The sequence below is a fragment of the Ranitomeya variabilis genome, chromosome 5 (genome assembly GCF_051348905.1).
Source record: "Ranitomeya variabilis isolate aRanVar5 chromosome 5, aRanVar5.hap1, whole genome shotgun sequence".
NCBI classification, from domain to species: Eukaryota; Metazoa; Chordata; class Amphibia; order Anura; family Dendrobatidae; genus Ranitomeya; species Ranitomeya variabilis.
Window position 1 is genome coordinate 326,296,985 of NC_135236.1, and position 20,631 is coordinate 326,317,615.

Sequence of the window (20,631 nt, forward strand, 5' to 3'; positions counted from 1 at the left end):
GGGAAGGTGAAGAGGAATCCATGAGCTGTAATTTAGCCAAACAACGGCTCGCTCCCTCTGGGGAGAGAACTGTGTGGGTCATATCAAGGTGAGAAAATATCAGTTTAAAGGGGAATCCCCAGCGATATTTGATGTTGTTGGATCGCAGGATCTCTAGGTATGGCTTCATAGCTCGTCGTTTGGCGATAGTGGTGGGGGCCAAATCTGAGAACAGCTCGTATGAGTGACCCTGGAAAGTTAGCGGTGCAGATTTTCTAGCCGCTTGCAGGAGCTATTCCTTTGTTTTGTAAAAGTGCATTTTAAGAATGATATCTCTCGGTGGGCCATCTGGCTTGCGCCTGCTCAAGGCTCTATGGATGCGGTCCATTTCTAGGCGTTCAATAGAGATTCCCAGTAGGAGTTCTTGAAACAGGGCTATTGCGGTGGATTGGAGGTCGGTGACCGTTTCTGGTATACCTCTGATTCTAATATTGCTCCTACGGGCTCGGTTCAAATTTTTCTGTTTTGATAGAATAGATAAACAAGATGAAATATCAAAAATGAGTACATACATCAGTTTTTTATTTTCAGCTTGTGTCAATAGTGAAGGTAATAAAAGAGTTACAATAAATCAAAATTCTTTAATGTTGATCCAAATTTATAATTTCACTTTGATCAAGAAAGTAACAATGCAGCTTCACAATGGTTCATGCCTCAGTAAAAATGAACATTATTGCAAGCACAATTAGTAAATATCAATTTTGATCTTACAACATATCTTTTCAATGTTGACCTTTCTGTTTTGCTTACATCTCAAACTAAAGGTACCGTCACATTAAGCGACGCTGCAGCGATATCGACAACGATGCCAATCGCTGCAGCGTCGCTGTTTCGTCGTTGTGTGGTCGCTGGAGAGCTGTCACACAGACAGCTCTCCAGCAACCAACGATGCCGAAGTCCCCGGGTAACCAGGGTAAACATCGGGTTACTAAGCGTAGGGCCACACTTAGTAACCCGATGTTTACCCTGGTTACCAGTGTAAATGTAAAAAAACAAACACTACATGCTTACATTCCGGTGTCTGCTGCGTCCCCCGGCCTCAGCTTCCCTGCACTGTGTAAGCGCCAGCCCTAACAGCAGATTGGTGACGTCACCGCTGTGCTCTGCTTTATGGCCGGCACTGACACATTCAGTGCAGGAAGCTCTGAGCAGCAGCGCGGACGCCGGGGGACGTGACAGACATCAGAGGGTGAGTATGTAGTGTTTTTTTTTTACTTTTACAATGGTAACCAGGGTAAATATTGGGTTACTAAGCGCGGCCCTGCGCTTAGTAACCCGATATTTACCCTGGTTACCATTGTAAAACATTGCTGGCATGATTGCTTTTGCTGTCAAACACAACGATACACGCCGATCTGACGACCAAATAAAGTTCTGAACTTTCAGCAACGACCAGCGATATCACAGCAGGATCCTGATCGCTGCTGCGTGTCAAACACAACGATATCGCTATCCAGGACGCTGCAACGTCACGGATCGCTATCGTTATCGTTGCAAAGTCGTTTAGTGTGAAGGTACCTTTAGTCTGCTGCTAGATATCAATAGTTAATCCTATCTGCAATGCATAGTTGTGCTCTACGAATCACTGCTTGTAAATGGTAGCAATAAACCTTGGTAAGGATTTCGATTTTTGAACCACCAATTATTTGACTGTGGTTTGAGAAATCTTTCTGTGTAAAGGAACCTTAAAGACGGGGCAATTATTCATTTTAACTCCTATTATTTTTCCTCCTCTTTTTTCCAAGAGCTATAACGTTATTATTTTTAAATTGACATATTATGAAATTATGAAATGTGAAGAGATTTAGGTCATAAGTGAATCAATACAGCCAATCTAAAGCAACCAATGTAGCTTCATTTCTTCTAGAAACCGTTAGTATTTTAATAGCATTACAATAAGCCAAATCAACATATTTTCTGTTTATAAGAAATAAATGTTACTGTTTTGAAACGGGTTGTCTCATGAGTACCAAATCTTTAGAAACAGAAGTCATCCGAATAATCAGCGGATTGCTTCAGGTTCATCCTCTTCAAACTCACCAATCTATTGCTTAATTACTATTGAAAGCCATTTCTGTCCATACATTTCCCTTAGAACTGCTGCTCCAGGGCAAACTTATTGAATGGCAACCATCCAAATAAATGACTAACCAAATAATACCTTGACAGGCTTGCTCCTCCAGAGTGTCAGCCAAACTTACATAGCTGCTCACCATTATGGTTCAAAGAGGGGCTTCCAAATAGGGAAAGGCAACTGTATTCTTTACTCAGTAATAAATAAAATTGTTTTATTGTTTTTAGGTCTGTAAGTGCACAAAGATACACAAGAATAGCGCAGAACATATGTGTTACCATGTGCTGCCAATTATCCTTAAAAAAAGAGCAAAAGCAAATTCTTGAAATAGGATCTATCTTAACAAAGGAGAAATGGATTCTTAAGAAAAGCCATTATAACTTGTTCAGCTTTCTGTGTCTAATTCAACCCATGGAAATAAAGTAAACTAATTTGACATCCTAAATACAAAACATAATAATATATCATTCAAGTGCAATTCCTAATAAAGAATTTGAAGTTTCATTGAAGTGAATGTTTTTGGCGGATGATTTTTATAAGATCTTTTATTAATCTTCATTGAATTGCTTGGTTGAACTTGATGTCTTTGAGAAGTTGAATGCACATATTACATTTTTATTACATTTTAGTTTCAATTGATCCATTGAAATGTGTCTTTATCCATTCAATGTTTGATTATTTCAGTGGAATGTGTGACTTGCAATGGTGAACACTACAGAGGACCAATGGATTACACAGAGACAGGAAAAGAATGCCAGAGATGGGATTTGCAAAGGCCACATAAACACAAGTTTCGCCCAGAGCGGTAAGGATTGTAGACAAACAATTCAGTGTTATAAAAATGCTTCTATCTGGTGACTAATGTGCAAATGCAAGAAATACCAATGTGTGTGCAAATGCATTCAACAAAGAAAACTTTCAGTTTGAACATTTAGCTCAACTTCCATCCCGAAAACATAAAGATACATGTCAGCAAACCTTAACACCTGTCCCCGACATCATAGTACGGCAAATGAAAATGTTATCCATAAATGCCAGATTCAATTATGGCTCCGGCTACACTTATGCCTCTCACTTTATGTCTCTGTAAATAGTTCTGCCTATAGACATCAAACACTTTGATGTTCTTTTCAGAAGTTAATTGGTTTCATTCATTTATTTTATATTCTTTATTTTGTTTGGTTCTATCATCTTGTACACATTATACACCAACAATGTCATTGCTTTGTTATGACTGTTCTACCTTAAAAAAAATGTGCTTTTTAACCCCTTCAAGATGCAATCCTTTTTCATTTTTGTGTTTTTGTTTTTCGCTCCCCTCCTTCCCAGAGCCATAACTTTTTTATTTTTCTGTCAATAAGGCCATATGAGGGCTTATTTTTTGCAGGACGAGTTGTACTTTTGAACGAAGCCATTGGTTTTACCATGTCTTGTACTAAAAAGCGGGACAAAAATTCCAAGTGTGGTGAAATTGCAAAAAAATTACCATCCCACACTGGTTTTTTGTTTGGCTTTTTTGCTAGGTTTACTAAATGCAAAATCTGACCTGCCATTATGATTCTCCAGGTCATTACAAGTTCATAGACACCAAACATGTCTAGGTTATTTTTGTAGTGTTTCCATTTTTTGGGATCTTGGGTCGAGTGAAGGCTTATCTTTTGCCAGCCGAGCTGTTGTTTTTAATGATATCACTTTTATGCAGATTCGTTCTTTTGATCGCCCGTTATTGCATTTTAATGCAATGTCGCGGTGACCAAAGAAATGCAATTCTGGCGTCTTGAATTTTTTTCTCGCTACGCCATTTAGTGATCAGGTTAATCCTTTTTTTAATTAATAGCTCGGGCAATTCTGAAGGCGGCGATACTAAATATGTGTATGTTTGATTTTTTCATTGTTTTATTTTGAAAGGGGTGAAAGGGGGGTGATTTATATTTTTATATATATTTTTTTCACATTTTTAAAACTTTTTTAACTTTTGCTATGCTTCAATAGCCTCCATGGGAGGCTAGAAGCTGGCACAACTGGATTGCTCCTATGCAGCTGAATTACAGACTTGCTGTGAGCACCGACCACAGGGCGGCACTCACAGCAAGCCGGCATCAAGAACCATAGAGGTCTCAAGGAGACCTCAGGTAGTCATGCCGACGTATCGCTGACCCCCGATCACATGGCGGGGGTCGGCGATGCACGCATTTCTGGACTGATGGCCGGAAGCAGTAGTTAAATGCCACTGTCAGCGCTTGACAGCGCATTTAACTAGTTAATAGCGGCAGGTGGATCGCGATTCCACCTGCCGCTATTGCGCACATGTCAGCTGTACAAAACAGCTGACATATCGCAACTTTGATGTGGACTCAGCGCCGGAGCCCACATCAAAGGGGGAGACTCGACATGTGCAGTACTAGTATGGCACATGTCGTGAAGGGGTTAATGGACTTACTAAACATCATGTCATAATTAGGCAGGTATTTGTCTTTGCAAGGTTTAGTGAATGCAGTCCATACAAGTGTATTGATGCAGTATGTGCCAGTAGTTGCTGGCACTTTAAATTTTTGGGGGAGAAGCTTGTCATGTATTTGATTTAAAGGGAACCTGTGACCATGAAAATGCAGTTCAAGCTGAAGGCACCATATTATAGAGCAGGGGGAGCTGAGCAGATTCATGTATAGTTTTGTGAGAAAATATTCAGTACAATTTTTTTTTATTCATTTAAACCTCTGCTCTTTTTGGAAATTTCAGAGGTCCTATCTGTGACTGACCGCCCTCTCTGTATGTACACTTATACAAACAAAGCTGTCAGTCACTAATAGGACTGCCTACTGGACAAAGAATTAAATGAATAAAACACAGTTTATACAGAATATTTTATCACAAAACTATGAATCAGTTTACTCAGCTCCCCCTACTCTATAACATAGTGCCAGCATATTCAGCATATTGGACTGCATTTTCATGTTGACAGGTTCCCTTTAAATCTAATTATTTAGTTTTAGGCCTATTAAAGAGAAAAAAATATATTCTACGACTAAGGGCTATGGCTAGAAACGCGTAAGAATGCTACATGATTTTATCATCTGTCTAGACTAAACAAATTTTAAAAGAATGAAATAAAGAATAATTTTTGTATTGAAATTCAGATTGCTGATCCAATTTTCTTTCCTAAAGAGAAATAATGTCTGTAATTTTTTAGATTTTTTAACTTCTTTGGGGTGGCCATCTTGAAAAGCTGTTTTTTTTTCTGTCTACACCGTACACCACCACGTGTGCTTTTTGGCAGCTACGGGATAATTAACAAAGAAAGATCACAGTTTATTACAGACTTTTGTGATGAAATAAAGTTTCCCAGAAATTAGGAAGTGACAATGGAAAGTTGTTATTAAATCCCCCACCCTCTGTTGATTATGTCCCAGTCTACACAGCAAAGCTAACATTTAAGCTGGAGAAATTAGGAAATGTCACTTTTCTGAATGTGCTCTTCTGATCAATGTAAAACTAAAATATTTCAGGATAACCTGCAGTACATTTAAGTAATACTAGCTATATTTCATTTTATCTTTCATTTGAAATGTGATATTTATCATTGTCAAACATCGTTCTGTACCTGTCAATAAGAAGATATAGTGTCTTTAAAGGTTGGAGTCCTTCTGGTAAACAATATTCTAGTTTCCAATCATAGTTACACCCTTCCTTAACAGCATAATCTAAAATGACTCAGGCCAAACACAAATGTCACTTTCTCTCCAATCAAGTGTCCATCACAGCACCTGGCAGATTGGATTTCATATTGATGTTAAACTCAATATTTTGTTTAAACCATTCATAGGAATCAACCAGGAAATGCATCCATATTACAGGAATCAATGGAGTTACTTTGAAGTGACAACAAGACTGATGTGTTATTGCTTGTTTCTTATGTTTATCAAAGCCTGTACATAGAATGTACAAACGGCTCGAAACTAGGAAATTACTTGGCATTCATCAACTAGAAGACAAATACATTTACAAAATATTCAATTTGAAATAGAGGGAGAATTGAACATATGCTTTCAATTTTGCAGAAAAAAATAATAATTTTGTGATAAATTACTTGTACAGTAGGCTGTTAAACTGTGAGCTAAGTGCAATATATGGAAGCTTAGTTTGACTTTAATGACAGCATTCTGCTTTGAACACAAACAGGAACTAATGTTAAAAATATGTAGTAGAAGTGTTTTATTGTTAAGGCATAGCCAATCAAACCAATTCAAGCTGGCCCGTTAACTATGACACTGTATCACATGCTTGTAAGGAGAATAACAATGTGGAAGTTGAGCACATAGAGAAACAAAGGTCAATCAGCAAAAATCCAACTTGATATAAGTTGATGCCACCAGCAGTAACACCTAATTTAAGGACAGAAGTTTCTCCTTCACTCAATTTTCTTTCTTTTCATTATCAGGGTGCCTGTAGAAAGTAGAGTACTGTGTAGATGTATACTATCTGTGAATTAATAGTTTTGGGGTTAATCTAAGTAAGAACACTGATGACAATATATCCCTCAGTAGTGCACATGATTCAATCTTAAATGGAATATGTCAGCAGTTTTTGTTATGTAATCTTAGAGCAGCATGAGTGAGAGGAAGAGACCCTGATTCCAGTGATGTGTCACTTACTGAGCTGTATGATGTTTTAATACAATAAGTGTTTTGACAGTAGAAGAATATCACTACAAAACAAACAGCCTCCTGCCTCCTAGTCCAACCGTGCCTCAAGCACAGATAAGCAGCTTTCTGTCAATATACATTGTGCACAGAAATCTGTTAATCAGGGGTGTGGATTAGACAGGGCTCAATATTCTGAACTCTTCTAGAACTGCAGCAGAGAAAACTGTAATTCTGTCATAACTGCAGTAAATTAATCTAATGCTTGAGTAGTAGCTGACTCAGGATAAGGCTTCTTTCACACTTCCGTCTTTTTCCTCCAGTCGAAATCCGTCGATTTGTGAAAAAACAGGATCCTGCAAATTTTTCTGCAGGATCCTTTTTTTTCCTATAGATTTGTATTAGCAATGGATTGTGACGGATGGCCATCCGTTTAATCCGTCGTGCACTGGATCCGTAGGAAAATAGTGGTCTGTCGGGTGGAGAAAATGTTTAGAGGAACGGTTTTTTTGCACATCGGAAAATCGCTCAGGTCCTGCGCTGCCCGTCATTGGCTATAATGGAAGCCTATGGACGCAGGATCCGTCACTGACCGTCAAGCACAGGAATCCAGCGACGTATCCCATTTTTTCATTCTGAGCATGCCAGGAAGGATTTTCTAGTCAGGGAAAAAGCACAACTCTCTCTCTCTCTCCAGAATTTTATGCATTAAAATACAGGTACTACCGAATTTGATGGATCCGTCAGTTTACTGGATGCGTTACATCCGTTTGCCAATCTTTTTACAACGTCCGTCGATATGCGACGGACGGACATTGTCCGACGCATTATGACAGCCGTCTCAAGACGGAGGTGTGAAAGAAACCTAATAGGTAACGTTAAAAAACTGTAACTGAACCTGCCTGTTCCTGTACAGACTAGAGATCCTCAGCACGCAGTCCCTATTGGTTCCTGTGTAAGCTGAGACAGTCCTAACCATAAGCTAGAAGATAGTAAATTGGACCTTTGCTTCCTTAAAGGCCATTGAGCACTTCATATTCCTCCTAAATAACTGGAGGGCAGGACAGAGTGGAATCTTTCCTTTTTCGGTACACTTTCCCTTTTGTAGTTAATGCACAGAATGAATAAAATAAACAACGAAATACAAAATAAAGTATTAAGCACATACAATTAGAAAACATGCAGCCTACTTCCTGAAAAGAAACAGAGGGTAGGTGCAAAGCACAGAACAGAAACAGCAACCTCCAGCTGTAACTTCACTGACTGCCTTTAAACTACTGCAGAATGGCTGAGCATTCATTAAATACTATGTCCAGATGTCCAGCAGAAAAACAGAATATATAGCCACATCCAAAAGGTGATAAGGCATGAAAACACTTGTGTTTAGTGTTGAGCATTCCGATACTGCAAATATCGGGTATCGGCCGATATTCGCTGTATCGGAATTCCGATACCGAGTTCCGATACTTTTGCGATATCAGATACCGGAATCGGAAGTTCCTATAGTGCAATTATGCACTATAATGGAGTGTGGGCGGTGCATGGGCGGTGCGTTGGCAGATACTGCGAGTGTGTGTGTGTGCGGGCCTGCTGGGGGTCTGTGCGGGCCTCTCGGGGGTCTGTGTGTGCTTGCCAGGCCCTGTGCAGGCTGCCAGGGGTCTGTGCAGCCAGCCAGGGCTCTGTGTGGGCTGCCGGGGGTCTGTGCGGGCCTGCTGGGGCTCTGTGTGGGCTGCCGGGGGTCTGTGCGGGCTGCTGGGGGTCTGTGCGGACTGCTGGGGGTCTGTGCGGGCTGCCGTGGGTCTGTGCGGGCCTGCTGGGGGTCTGTGTGGGCTGCTGGGGGTCTGCATGGGCCTGCCAGGGCTCTGTGCATGTGTGCAGGCATCGTCCGATGGGACTACAAGTGCCTGCTACAGTGACAGTGATTGACACATTAGTCAATGATGGGAGAGTAGTAGCCCCATCATCTGGCTAATGTGTTGAATGTAAAAAAAATATACTACATACATACTACATGCATACTACATGCATACTACATACATACATACTACATACATACAACATACTACATGCATACATACTACATACATACTACTTACATACTACTTACATACAACATACATACTACATACATACTACATACTGTACATACAACATACTACATACTAACTACATACATGCTACTTACATACTACATACATACTACATACATACTACATACATACTACATGCATACTACATGCATGCTACATACATACTACATACATACAACATACATACATACATACTACACACATACTACATACAACATACATACTTCATACTACATATATACTACATACATACTACATACAATACATACAGACATACAGTACATTAAACATAGAGTTCATACTTACCATTACTTGTCATTTTGATCCCCAAAGCCAGTGTCATCTGTAAAAAAGATAAAAATAACAAACAACCAATATACTCCCTGTCTGCAGAAATCCACGAGTGTCCCACGACAATCTCCCGTGGAGAACGGCAGCATCAGCTGATGAGACTGCTCTCCATGTGCTTCAGGAGCACAATGACGGGAGGAAGGTATCATTCAGCCACTATATTCCTCCACCGCTGTAAAAAAATAGTCCCTAGTCTCACTTTTGACACTGCTGTGTGAGAAATTTTCCCACGCAGCAATTGCCATAAAGTGAGACTTTGAACTATAGTAACCTCAGTGATGCACTGCAGGAGCCATTGTCTCCTGTCAGTGTGTCACTGAGGGTCCTATAGAGCAGTGACATCACCCAGTGTCACTGTTCTATAGGGGAGATCTGTTGTGAATTCCACTCTTGGGCTCCCTCCGGTGGTTGTAAGTAGCACTTTCGTGAATTCTTCTCTTGGGCTCCCTCCTGTGGTTTTGAGTGGTATAGCTGCTTCTTGGATTTAGCATTAGCAGCTGCTTCCACTGATCATCTTTCTGGCTCGGCTATTTTAGTCTGGCCTTAGCCCTCAATCAATGCCAGTTGCCAATTGTTCCTGCTTGGAGCCACTGCTCTTTTGGATTTCCCTGACACTCTGTCCAGTTCAGCAAAGATAAGTCCTTGCTTGTCCTTTTGCAGTCCATTTGTTGTGGACTTTATTGTTCAGCACATTCTATGTTTTGCTCATTTGTCCAGCTTATCAGTATGGATCTATTTAGCTAAGCTGGAAGCTCTGGGCTGCAGATTTAGCCCTCCACACCTTTAGTCAGGTGTGGGGATTTTTGCATATCTCTGCGGTGGACTTTTTCTAGTTTTTATTACTGACCGCACAGTGTTCTTTCCTTACTATGTATATAGCTAGAAGTGGCCTCCTTTGCTAAATCTTGTTTCATACTACGTATGTCATTTCCTTCTCCTCTCTCCTCTCACAGTCATTATTTGTGGGGGGCTATCCTATCCTTTGGGGATTTTCTCTGAGGCAAGATAACTTTCCTGTTTCTACCTTTAGGGGTAGCTAGTTCTCCGGCTGTGATGAGGTGTCCAGGGAGTGACAGGAACATCCCACGGCTACTGCTAGTGTTGTGTTAAGATCAGGAACTGCGGTCAGTATAGTTACCACCTGCTCAGAGCTAGTCGCATGTCACTCCTAAATTACCAGTCCATAACAGAATACATCCTGAAAATCAGACAAAAACTCTGGAATTTCAGAAGAGGAGGAAGAGCAGATTGACATCAAAGGAACGTCATTATGAACCCCCTGACAACCCCAACTAGTCACAGACATAGACTTCCAATCCAACACCGGATTATGTACCTGCAACCATGGAAAACCCAGCACAATAGCATCATGCAAATTATGCAACACCAGAAAATGACAATCTTCCTGATGGGCTGGCGCCATGCACATGGTCACCTGTGTCCAAAACTGGGGTTTATTTTTAGCCAAAGGTGTAGCATCAATGCCCCTTAAAGGAATAGGGTTCTGCAAAGATTGCAAGGGGAAACCACAACGCCTGGCAAATTCAAAGTCCATTAAGTTCAAAGCGGCGCCTGAATCCACAAACGCCATGACAGAAAATGACGACAATGAGCAGATCAAGGTCACAGATAACAGAAATTTAGGTTGTACAGTACTGATGGTAACTGAACTAGCGATTCTCTTTGTACACTTAGGGCAGACTGAAATGACATGAGAAGCATCGCCACAATAAAAACACAACCTATTCTGACGTCTGAATGCTTGTTGTTCCGTTCTAGACAGAATCCTATCACACTGCATAGGCTTAGGCATCTGATCTGAGGACAACGCCACAGCGCGCACAGTTCTGCGCTCCCACAAGCGCCGATCAATCTGAATGGCCAGAGACATAGAATCACTCAGACCAACAGGCGTGGGAAACCCCACCATAACATATTTAACAGATTCAGAAAGACCCTTTCTGGAAATTGCCGCCAAAGCATCCTCATTCCATTTAGTCAGCACAGACCATTTTCTATATTTCTGACAATACAATTCTGCCGCTTCTTGACCCTGAGACAGGGCCAACAAGGTCTTCTCCACTTGATCCACAGAATTTGGTTCATCATATAATAATCCTAGAGCCTGAAAAAAGGCATCTACATTAAGCAAGGCTGGATTCCCAGATTCCAGGGAAAATGCCCAATCCTGAGGATCGCCACGCAGCAGGGAGATGACAATTTTAACCTGCTGAATGGGATCACCAGAGGAACGAGGTTTCAGAGCAAAAAACAGTTTACAGTTGTTTTTAAAACTCAAAAATTTGGACCTGTCCCCAAAAAACAAATCAGGAGTAGGAATCCTAGGCTCTAAAACCCGAGTCTGAACAATATAATCAGAAATACCCTGTACCCTAGCAGCAAGCTAGTCTACACAAGAAGCTAATCCCTGAACATCCATGCTAGCACAAGACTCCTCAGTCACCCAGAGGAAAAGAGGGAAGGAAAGACAAAACAGGCTACAGAAAAAAAAATGGCTCAACACCTTTCTTCCCTTCTTATGAGATGCATTTAACTCATTGTCAGCCAGTTGTACTGTTATGATCCGGTGACCTTGGAGCCGCATGAGACTGTCTCTGGAGTAGGTGGTACCTGTACTGACCACAAACCCTAAACTGACACCGCAACTAGAAGTAGCCATGGGTGTACCTAACACGTCCTAGACACCTCGACACAGCCGGAGGACTAAATTCCCCTAAAGATGGAAATGGGAATTCTATCTTGCCTCAGAGCAGAACCCCAAAGGATAGGCAGCCCCCCACAAATATTGACTGTGAGTATAAGAGGAAAGACACACGCAGGCAGAAAACAGGATTTAGCAAAAGAGGCACTTCTAGCTAAATAGAAAAGGATAGGACAGAATTCTAAGCGGTCAGTATATTATATATTAGTATATTATCCACAGCAGATAATACAAATATTCTACATCTAACTAAAGACATAGAATGTATATCTGCATCTCCAGAGAATCCAGCATGACTGGAAAATCCAAACTAAGTCTAAGCTGGACAAAAACACAATGAATTGCACTGAATTGTAAAGCACACTGCATGTGTGCTGCAGAGACAAAAAACCAGACACTTATCTTAGCTGAATTGACAGCAGGGCATGAGGAGCCAGACAGAGATGCAATCCCTCCAAGAACAATGGACAACTGGCAAGGACTAGTGGATCCTGCACACCTAAATACCTAGTAAAGCTGCAATCAACAGAAACACATGCCCTGGATTACAACCCAGAGACAACAGCACTACCACCAACAACCACCGGAGGGAGCCCAAGAGCAGAATTCACAACAGACTACGGCGGACAGGTAGTATACGGTTTATTATTTTACTTTTTTTGCAGGCGCTGAAGTATGGTAAGTATGGTTAAATGAAGAATATTAAAATACTTTTTTCCTACTGTATGTGTGTTTTATTAACCCTTTATTACTATTGGATTAATAATGGATAGGCGTCTTATTGACGCCTCTCCATTATTAACCTGGCTTAATGTCACCCTTACAATAGCAAGGTGACATTAACCCCTTATTACCCCATATCCCACCGCTACACAGGAGTGGGAAGAGAAGGGCCAAGTGCCGGAATTGGTGCATCTTACAGATGTGACATTTCCGGGGCAGCTGCGGACTAGTATTTGTAGCCGGGGGGGGGGGCAATATCCATGGCTCCTCTCTAGGCTATGAATATCAGCCCGCAGCTGTCTGAGTAGCCTTTCTGGCTGCCCATTCTGAAGTGCGGGGAGGAGGGGGCAGAGTTTCGGCCGCGCATGCGCAGTAGAAAATGGCAGATGCGATGGACAAAAAAATGTTCTCTTGAACGTTTTTTTGTGCCATTGCTAATATAAGTCCAGGGGTAAAAAACACATCCTGAGAGCACATTTGCAGGATCCGTTTTTTCCACCAGATCTGTTTTTTTCTCATAGAGTTGTATTAGCACCGGATTGCAAATGATGGCCACACGTTTCATCCGTTTTTTGCAGGATCCGTCAAAAAGCTGTTTCCGCTGGACACATACAGAGGAACGGTTTTTCTGTCCTGCGACTACCTGTCCATCGTAGTCCAATTAATAACGAGTGTCCCGCGATGATCTCCCCTATAGAACAGTGACATCGGGTGATGTCACTGCTCTATAGGACCCTCAGTGACACACTGACAGGAGACAATGGCTCCTCCAGTGCATCACTGAGGTTACTATAGTTCAAAGTCTCACTTTATGGCAATTGCTGTGTGGGAAAATTTCTCACACAGCAATGCCAAAAGTGAGACTAGGGACAATTTTTTCACAGCGGAGGAGGACTACAGTGGTGGAAAGTTACCTTTCTCCCGTCATTGTGTTCCTGGAACCCCTGGAGAGCGGTTGCATCAGCTGATGCTGCCATTCTCAATGGGAGAACGTCGTGGGACACTCGTGGACAGGGAGTAAATTGGTTGTTTGTTATTTTAATCTTTATTTACAGATGACACTGGCTTCGGGGATCAAAATGACAAGTAATGGTGAGTATGAACTCTATGTTATATGTACTGTATGTCTGCATGCGTGTATTGTATGTAATGTATGAATGTAATGCTTGTAGTATGTATGTAGTATGTAGTATGTATGTAGTATGTATGTAGCATGTTGTATGTATGTAGTATGTGTGTAATATGTTGTATGTATGTAGTATGTATGTAGTATGCATGTAGTATGTATGTAGTATGTATGTAGTATGTATGTAGTATGTATATATTATGTATGTAGCATGTATGTAGTATGTATGTAGTATTTATGTATGTAGTATGTATGTATTATGTATGCGGTATGTATGTATGTAGTATGTTGTATGTAGTATATATGTAGTATGTATGTAGTATTTATGTAGTAATTATGTAGTATGTATGTTTTGTTTTTTTTACATTCAACACATTAGCCGGATGATGGGACTACTACTGTCCCATCATTGGCTAATGTGTCAGTCACTGTCACTGTAGCAGGCATCGTCCGATGGGACTTGTAGTCCCATCGGATGATGCCTGCACACATGCACAGAGCCCCAGCAGCCCGCACAGAGCCCCGGCAGGCCTGCACAGAGCCCCGGCAGGCCCGCACAGAGCCCCAGTAGGCCGCACAGAGCCCAGGCAGCCCGCACAGAGCCCCGGCAGCCTGCACAGAGCCCCTTTGCCCACACAGACCCCGCCCGCACACAGACACGCACAGTGTCCGCCCGCGCACCGCCCACACTCTTCCACCCTCCAGAACAGGATGCAGAAGGTCAGAAAGGGCTTATTTACATTCTGATATTTTTGTCCCATTGACTTGCATTGGTATCGGGTATCGGTATCGGCTATATCCGATATTTTTTGGATATCAGCTGATCCAATCCGATACCGATACTTCTGGATATCGGAAGGTATCGCTCAACACTACTTGTGTTATTTAAGCTAAACAGAATAACAGAACCTAAGCACCCGGAGAAAAAGGAGTGTCTGCTGTGGATCGGCAGTAAGAGAAACCAACCACACAACTCTTGCTCAAAGGTGAGAATGACAAGGCTTTCTGTCCCTACTTCATGTTGCTGTCAGACTTCATAGCAAAAACCTGCTGAAAGATTAATTGTAAAAAGTTTTGGGTAGTGTGGTGGTTCCTGTTTGAACATGTAAAATGCGATATAGGGAACAAGAAGTAAACAGTAAATAAACATTTCTTGTGAATTCATTTTTGCAACTTATCTTACCACCTTTAAAAAGTCATCAAGAAGTTCATACAGATTTATAAATTACAGCATTTTCCCTTATGCAGCAATGGATATAAATATGTATGACACTGCATTCTTTGTTTTTTTTTATTGATCCATAAAACTTTCATTTCTAAAAGTTTAGATTAGACCCAGATGCAAACTTTTGGTAAGTTAACACATGTAGACATGTGAAGGCTGGCCTCTTCTATGTTATCCTTAATCCAACTTTAAGGGCATGACCAAGTACATATAGGAGTGTCTAAGGGCAACTAGAATCATTTGTTTGAATAAAATAAAACAGTACTGTAAAACAAAGCTTGATATTCAATCATGCGCAATTTACAGCCAAGGGGACAGCATCATGAGGCATTTCCCAGATGAATCATTTCTGCTTCATGGTTTCCTTTTAAATTTGATCATTATTCAAAGGAACAGATACTTTTTTTTATAATCTATGAGTACTCATAATTCTCTTTTGCAGACTCCCTTTCAACAAAGAATTTAGCAATATAGTTATATCTGCTAACAGATTAAATGCTAAAGAATCTCAAGTTGGATTTTGAAACATAAACCTGACATCTGATATTAAACAGTGAACACTTACACACAAGACATGGATCATCTTACAGTTACTGAACCTGTTGTAGCTTTACACTGAAGAGAGAGATAGATGTCATGCAGACTAGAACTGAAAAAACTTGCTGGATTGGGGATATAAACTGAAAAATAGTAGCAATAGAATGCAAGTATAACCGACTCATTAGGAAACCCTTAAAATTCTCTAGATTTGGGGCAAATTAAGTTGCAAGATCTGGTCCATCCGCCACATCAGTAATATGTTACTGCTGGACGGAAGCCCTGAGAATCACTTCCTATCTCCCAGCAAGGGTTGCCAACGATCCAATAATTTCAGGGCAATCATTAAAAAAAATGTAGGCATAAGCAGAATAAACATATTCATATTATTTAGACTGTAATTATCATTATTTTACAGGTCACAGTGAATACAGCTCATGTTGTGATATCAGAATTATGGGCTGTATACATATATCACTTATAATCATAATGGATTTGATGGTTTTTCATTGTGTCCATAAAAAATATTGTATGTCCATGATTTTTGGATGAGCTGTCCAGAAAAATGAAACATCAAGTTGGCAACCTGATATGGTGCTAAGCTTACAAATCAAACGAAGAGTTATGGATGCTGTCACGTAGGAGACAGTACTCAGGGCTCCCATCCATAGACACAAATTACTGACATGGCCAATGGACTGAGTCCTGTGAAGTGATTTGCACCAACTTTAGTAATCTTGCAAATTTTTGATTTCATGTAAAACTATATTTTCCCCGAAGCGATATGTGAGTGACCAGAACATTAGCTGATATTCATATGCTGATCAGCAGGCAACTGTTAGAGGTCGAGTTCCCACCTCTGCACAGGGGGAGTCTTGAACCATCTCCGCTGTGGTCTCCCATTCTTCTCCAGCCGCAGTGAAGCCTGCTCAGCGGAGACGTTGGTCTAAGCATCTGGCTCAGCCTGATACTGTGCAAAGGGTTACTGCTGCCTTTCCAGGCTCAGCCATTGTAGCCAGTACTGTCAGCGGCGAGCAGACGTCTCTGGGACTAAGTCCTGCTTTTCCCCTTCTGAGCATGCCCAAGGTAAGACCTCTCATTGGAGGTCAGGGGTCACATGCTCAGGTACTGCAGCAACTCCCACTGGTCCTCTAGGAAGGTCCTGAAGTTGCTCAGGTACTGTGGCAGCTCCCATTGGTCCTCTAGGAAACTCCTGAAGTGGCGGCAGCTATAAAAGGTTTGCATGGCCGCACGGCCATGCCCTAGGATCAGCTTATGTCATGAGCTTTTGCTATTCAGTGGTCTTGTCTGCTTGTGGTCAGCGTCAGGCTGAAATAAGCCACTAAAATACCGGCACCTCCGGTGAGGAGTTTTGTATGGTGAATTCAGGGCTGGCGTGAAGCCATTAGAATTCCGGGTCCACCGGAGAGGAGGTGTTTGTGTGCTTGCTACTCCCTGACCACTGATTGCTTTTGCTCTGTTAGGCAGCTGTGTTCCCCTGTGATGCTAACAGGGCACAGCATTTTCCCTTCTGTGCGACTCTGTGAAGTAACAGAGTTCGCTTATACCGCCATATTGTGCCGCCATTTGCTAGCAGCAGGTTCGTCTCCTGCACGGTGGACTCCGGGCTGCGAACGCACCAATAATAATATCTAAATATACTTGGTGCGTGCCGCCAGCCCTAACAGCAACTGAATGGTGCAATGGGATTGTAGTTTGAGGGTATCTCTATGAAATTGAATGTCTTCCTGTGTATATATATTTAAGTTGCTAGCTTCAAAATCATAAAAGTGAGATGTGCATGCACTGAAAAGCAGAGATTCAGCAAGTCTTTTTAATAAAATGCAAAGAAAACTACGTTGTGCTAGATTAAATGTACTGGTTTCAGTGTATCTACAGTTAGAGTTGGATTAATTTTTTAATTAAATCTATCTGTCAACAGGATTTTACCCCCAAAAAACTTTATGTACATGTAGCTCTTTCAAAGACAAATCCAGCAATACCTTCATAAATTCAGGCTGTTACTTCATTACTGATATTCAAATTAGGCTGTAGATCTGAAGCCTCATTAAATTTAGCTCCTTTCTCTGCCCAGCACCACCTCCTCCTGCTTGACTGACACCATCAATGGTGTGTGGCTTCAGGCTAAGAAGTGAGTCAGTCAAGAAGGAGGAGTTGGTGCTGGGCAAAGGATACGCTGGAGTAACAGAGGCTTCACATCTACAGCCTCATTTGCATATCAATTAAAACACTAATATTTCAGTAATGGGAGAATAGACAGTGTAGGTAAAGGTATGGCAGCATTGCTGGACTTGTCTTTGAAGGTGCTACAGGTGCATATAGATAGTTTGGTGTGTGAAATCCTGCTGATAGACTCCTTTCAAATCCTGTGTAAAATTTACCGCAATTCATAGTTTTTGTGCTATCAAAGCATCTGTGGATTTCAGGGTCTGTGCTAGATACACATTTTAGTAAACCTCCAGCTGCAAAGATTTTTATAGCTTTTACAAATCATTTGGAATAATGCTGTGTAATAACAAGAAGCCTAAGCCTGTGGATCCACCTTGTAATAACAGGCTTGTTGTTATAAAGAAATTACATACTGAAAAACATTAATTTTCTAACTTAAATTCTGTGCAGCTGTGGACTTACTAGACTGTTTCTGTCATGATTTTTAGTAGAAGTTCCGAACACAAAACCATTTTCTGGTTATTCACCTAATGTCAGTAAAATAATCATATTGTGGCCTCAGAACAAAAAGTATGCTAGAAAAAATGAAAAAAAGTGATTTACAAAATTGTTTTAAAATATTGCATGTAACTGCATGTACTGATAAATTGCTATTAACATTTTCATAGAATTTACTGAAGGACTTCGAGTTCAGTAGGTCTTTCAACATAGCTAACGCCAGGGAACATCTTCCAAATGGAGGTCCTGCCTTCTTTAAACATAAATGATTGTAAAACACAGAGTCCATTAGTTGCCTCCTGTAGCTAGGTTTCCTTTTTGTACCTTCCAGCTTCTGTCTGACACCATTTATAAGCTTTACTGACTTACATGCATCTGGAATTTATCAAATTGTGAAGAATAATCTTGCGCCAGGGATTTGCTCTTGTATCTTTAGATCACTGAGTTGCTTTGTATATATTTAGTGAGATTTACCAATACTAGGCAAAGCCAAAATTTGGCACTTGCTGCTAGCAGCCAGTCATTTTTCAGTTCTCATCCTTGCTCATCATTGTGTCTATTTAAAAAAAATAGCCATAATGTAAGTGATTTCTATGAGAAAATGCTGCATTTTTCTTTTGTACTAGTTTAAATAACTGTCTCCCATTGTGTGCTTGTTATTGGTGCAAGATGCATTGCATATATAGTCCAGGATAGTCAATCAGGGCAGCACGGTGGCTCAGTGGTTATCACTATTGCTTTGCAGCGCTGGGGTCCTGGATTCAAATCCTACCATGAACAACATTAGTATGTTCTCCTTGTGTTTGTGTGGGTTTCCTCCGGGTTCTCCATTTTCCTCCCACATTGTAAAGACATACTGATAGAGAATCTAGATAGTGAGCCAAAATAAGGACAGCAATGATAATGTCTGTAAAGCTCTGTAACATAGGATGGTGTATAATTAATAAGTAAGCTTAATAAATAATTAATAAATAAGCATAATAAATAAGGGTTTAAGTGTTTTGTGCCTTTACACAGATATGATTAAAATGGTCTACTGGGCAGCAATATAGTTTTAGTTATCTATTAATTATTTCACCATTTTTTTAAATATTGGGAGAGAAATGGTTGTTATTTGGCAGTTTTCCTGTCAGTTAAGAGTTGACATTGACAATGACTAAACTCAATAATGATAACTACCAGCTTTGGAAGTTTAAAAATGTTAAAGATGTTTGAAGATGTTTCTTTATTCAAAGATGACTTTGTGGGAGGTGACCACTACAGAAAGACCACAAGGTAATGATCAGGAATGGGAGAAGGAAAGCAGGCATGCAAGGGCTACTATCAGCTCACTAGTGGAGCTAGTCCATCTAAGCTAGTCCAGCCAGCTAATTCACATAAGACATGAAGACGCAGGGAAAGGAATGTGGGAGGCGCTGAAAAGGCCTCATGAAAGAGCCAGCTAAAACAGCAAGCTATTCCTGTTAAGGAAACTGTAGAAAATGAGACTTAGCAAATATATGGATATGCAAGAGCATATAAAAATATTTAAAAAAAAGAAAGAAAAGATATAAATGCAATACTGAAAGTGATGGCAAAGCTGAGGCCAGTCGATGAAGATATTAAAGACAGCCATGTAGCAGCCATGATGTTATGTAGTTCATCATATTAATATACAGCCCTAATTAATGCAATGGAGACAAGACCTGAGGTAGACTTGACACTAGAGTTTGTAAAGAACAGACTAATAGATGAATTTCAAAGAAGAAAGGAACTTGTGCAGGACTCTTCAGAGAATGACTGTGAAAAGGCTCTTAAAGTCACAAATAAAAGACCCTACGGTACAGAGACAAGAACATGTTTCAGATGTAATAAACAGGGACATTTAAAGAAAGACTGTACAATATGGAAAGCAGAACAACAGAAGTTAGCGCTGAAAGGGACTAAACAAAAGGTGAAGAGCACAATCTCTGACCCATGTGCAGTCCATTGGAATGGTTTAAAGTGACAAATGATCACTCATTGCAAGGCTGGTGCATTGTCTCAGGAGCTACAAATCACATGACTCATTAGTCATGTGACTTGTTCAAGGTTCTTCACAGAACTTGATTCAAGCAACAAGGAAAAATGCAGATGTTCCATGCAGATGCAAGAAAAATAAATGCAGAATGTATTAGACATGGAATCCTAGTGTGGCCTGATAAAAATGGGCAAAACTTAGCCATACCAGCAAAGGATGTTTTGTATGTTCCCAGTATAGGAGGACTGCTAAATGCATGGGAGCTAAAAGACTCACTGTAACATTTAAAGGTGATGAATGTATTATCCTGGATAGACACAAGGTAATAACAAATGCAAAAGTGACTGAGCATCTGTATAATCTCAACACAGAGAAGGAACAGATGAAACTAAGTACACATGGACTTAATGACTATAT

The 20,631-nt window shown here is 40.7% G+C and overlaps 1 protein-coding gene across 1 annotated transcript in view; it reads left to right on the forward strand.

Moving 5' to 3' along the window:
* Positions 1–20,631, forward strand: part of HGF (hepatocyte growth factor) — a 238,720-nt gene that overhangs the window by 79,945 nt on the left and 138,144 nt on the right. Inside the window, exon 6 of the mRNA XM_077264676.1 lies at positions 2,798–2,918. Coding sequence (XP_077120791.1) covers positions 2,798–2,918 — 121 coding nt within the window. The remainder of the gene's footprint in view (positions 1–2,797; positions 2,919–20,631) is intronic.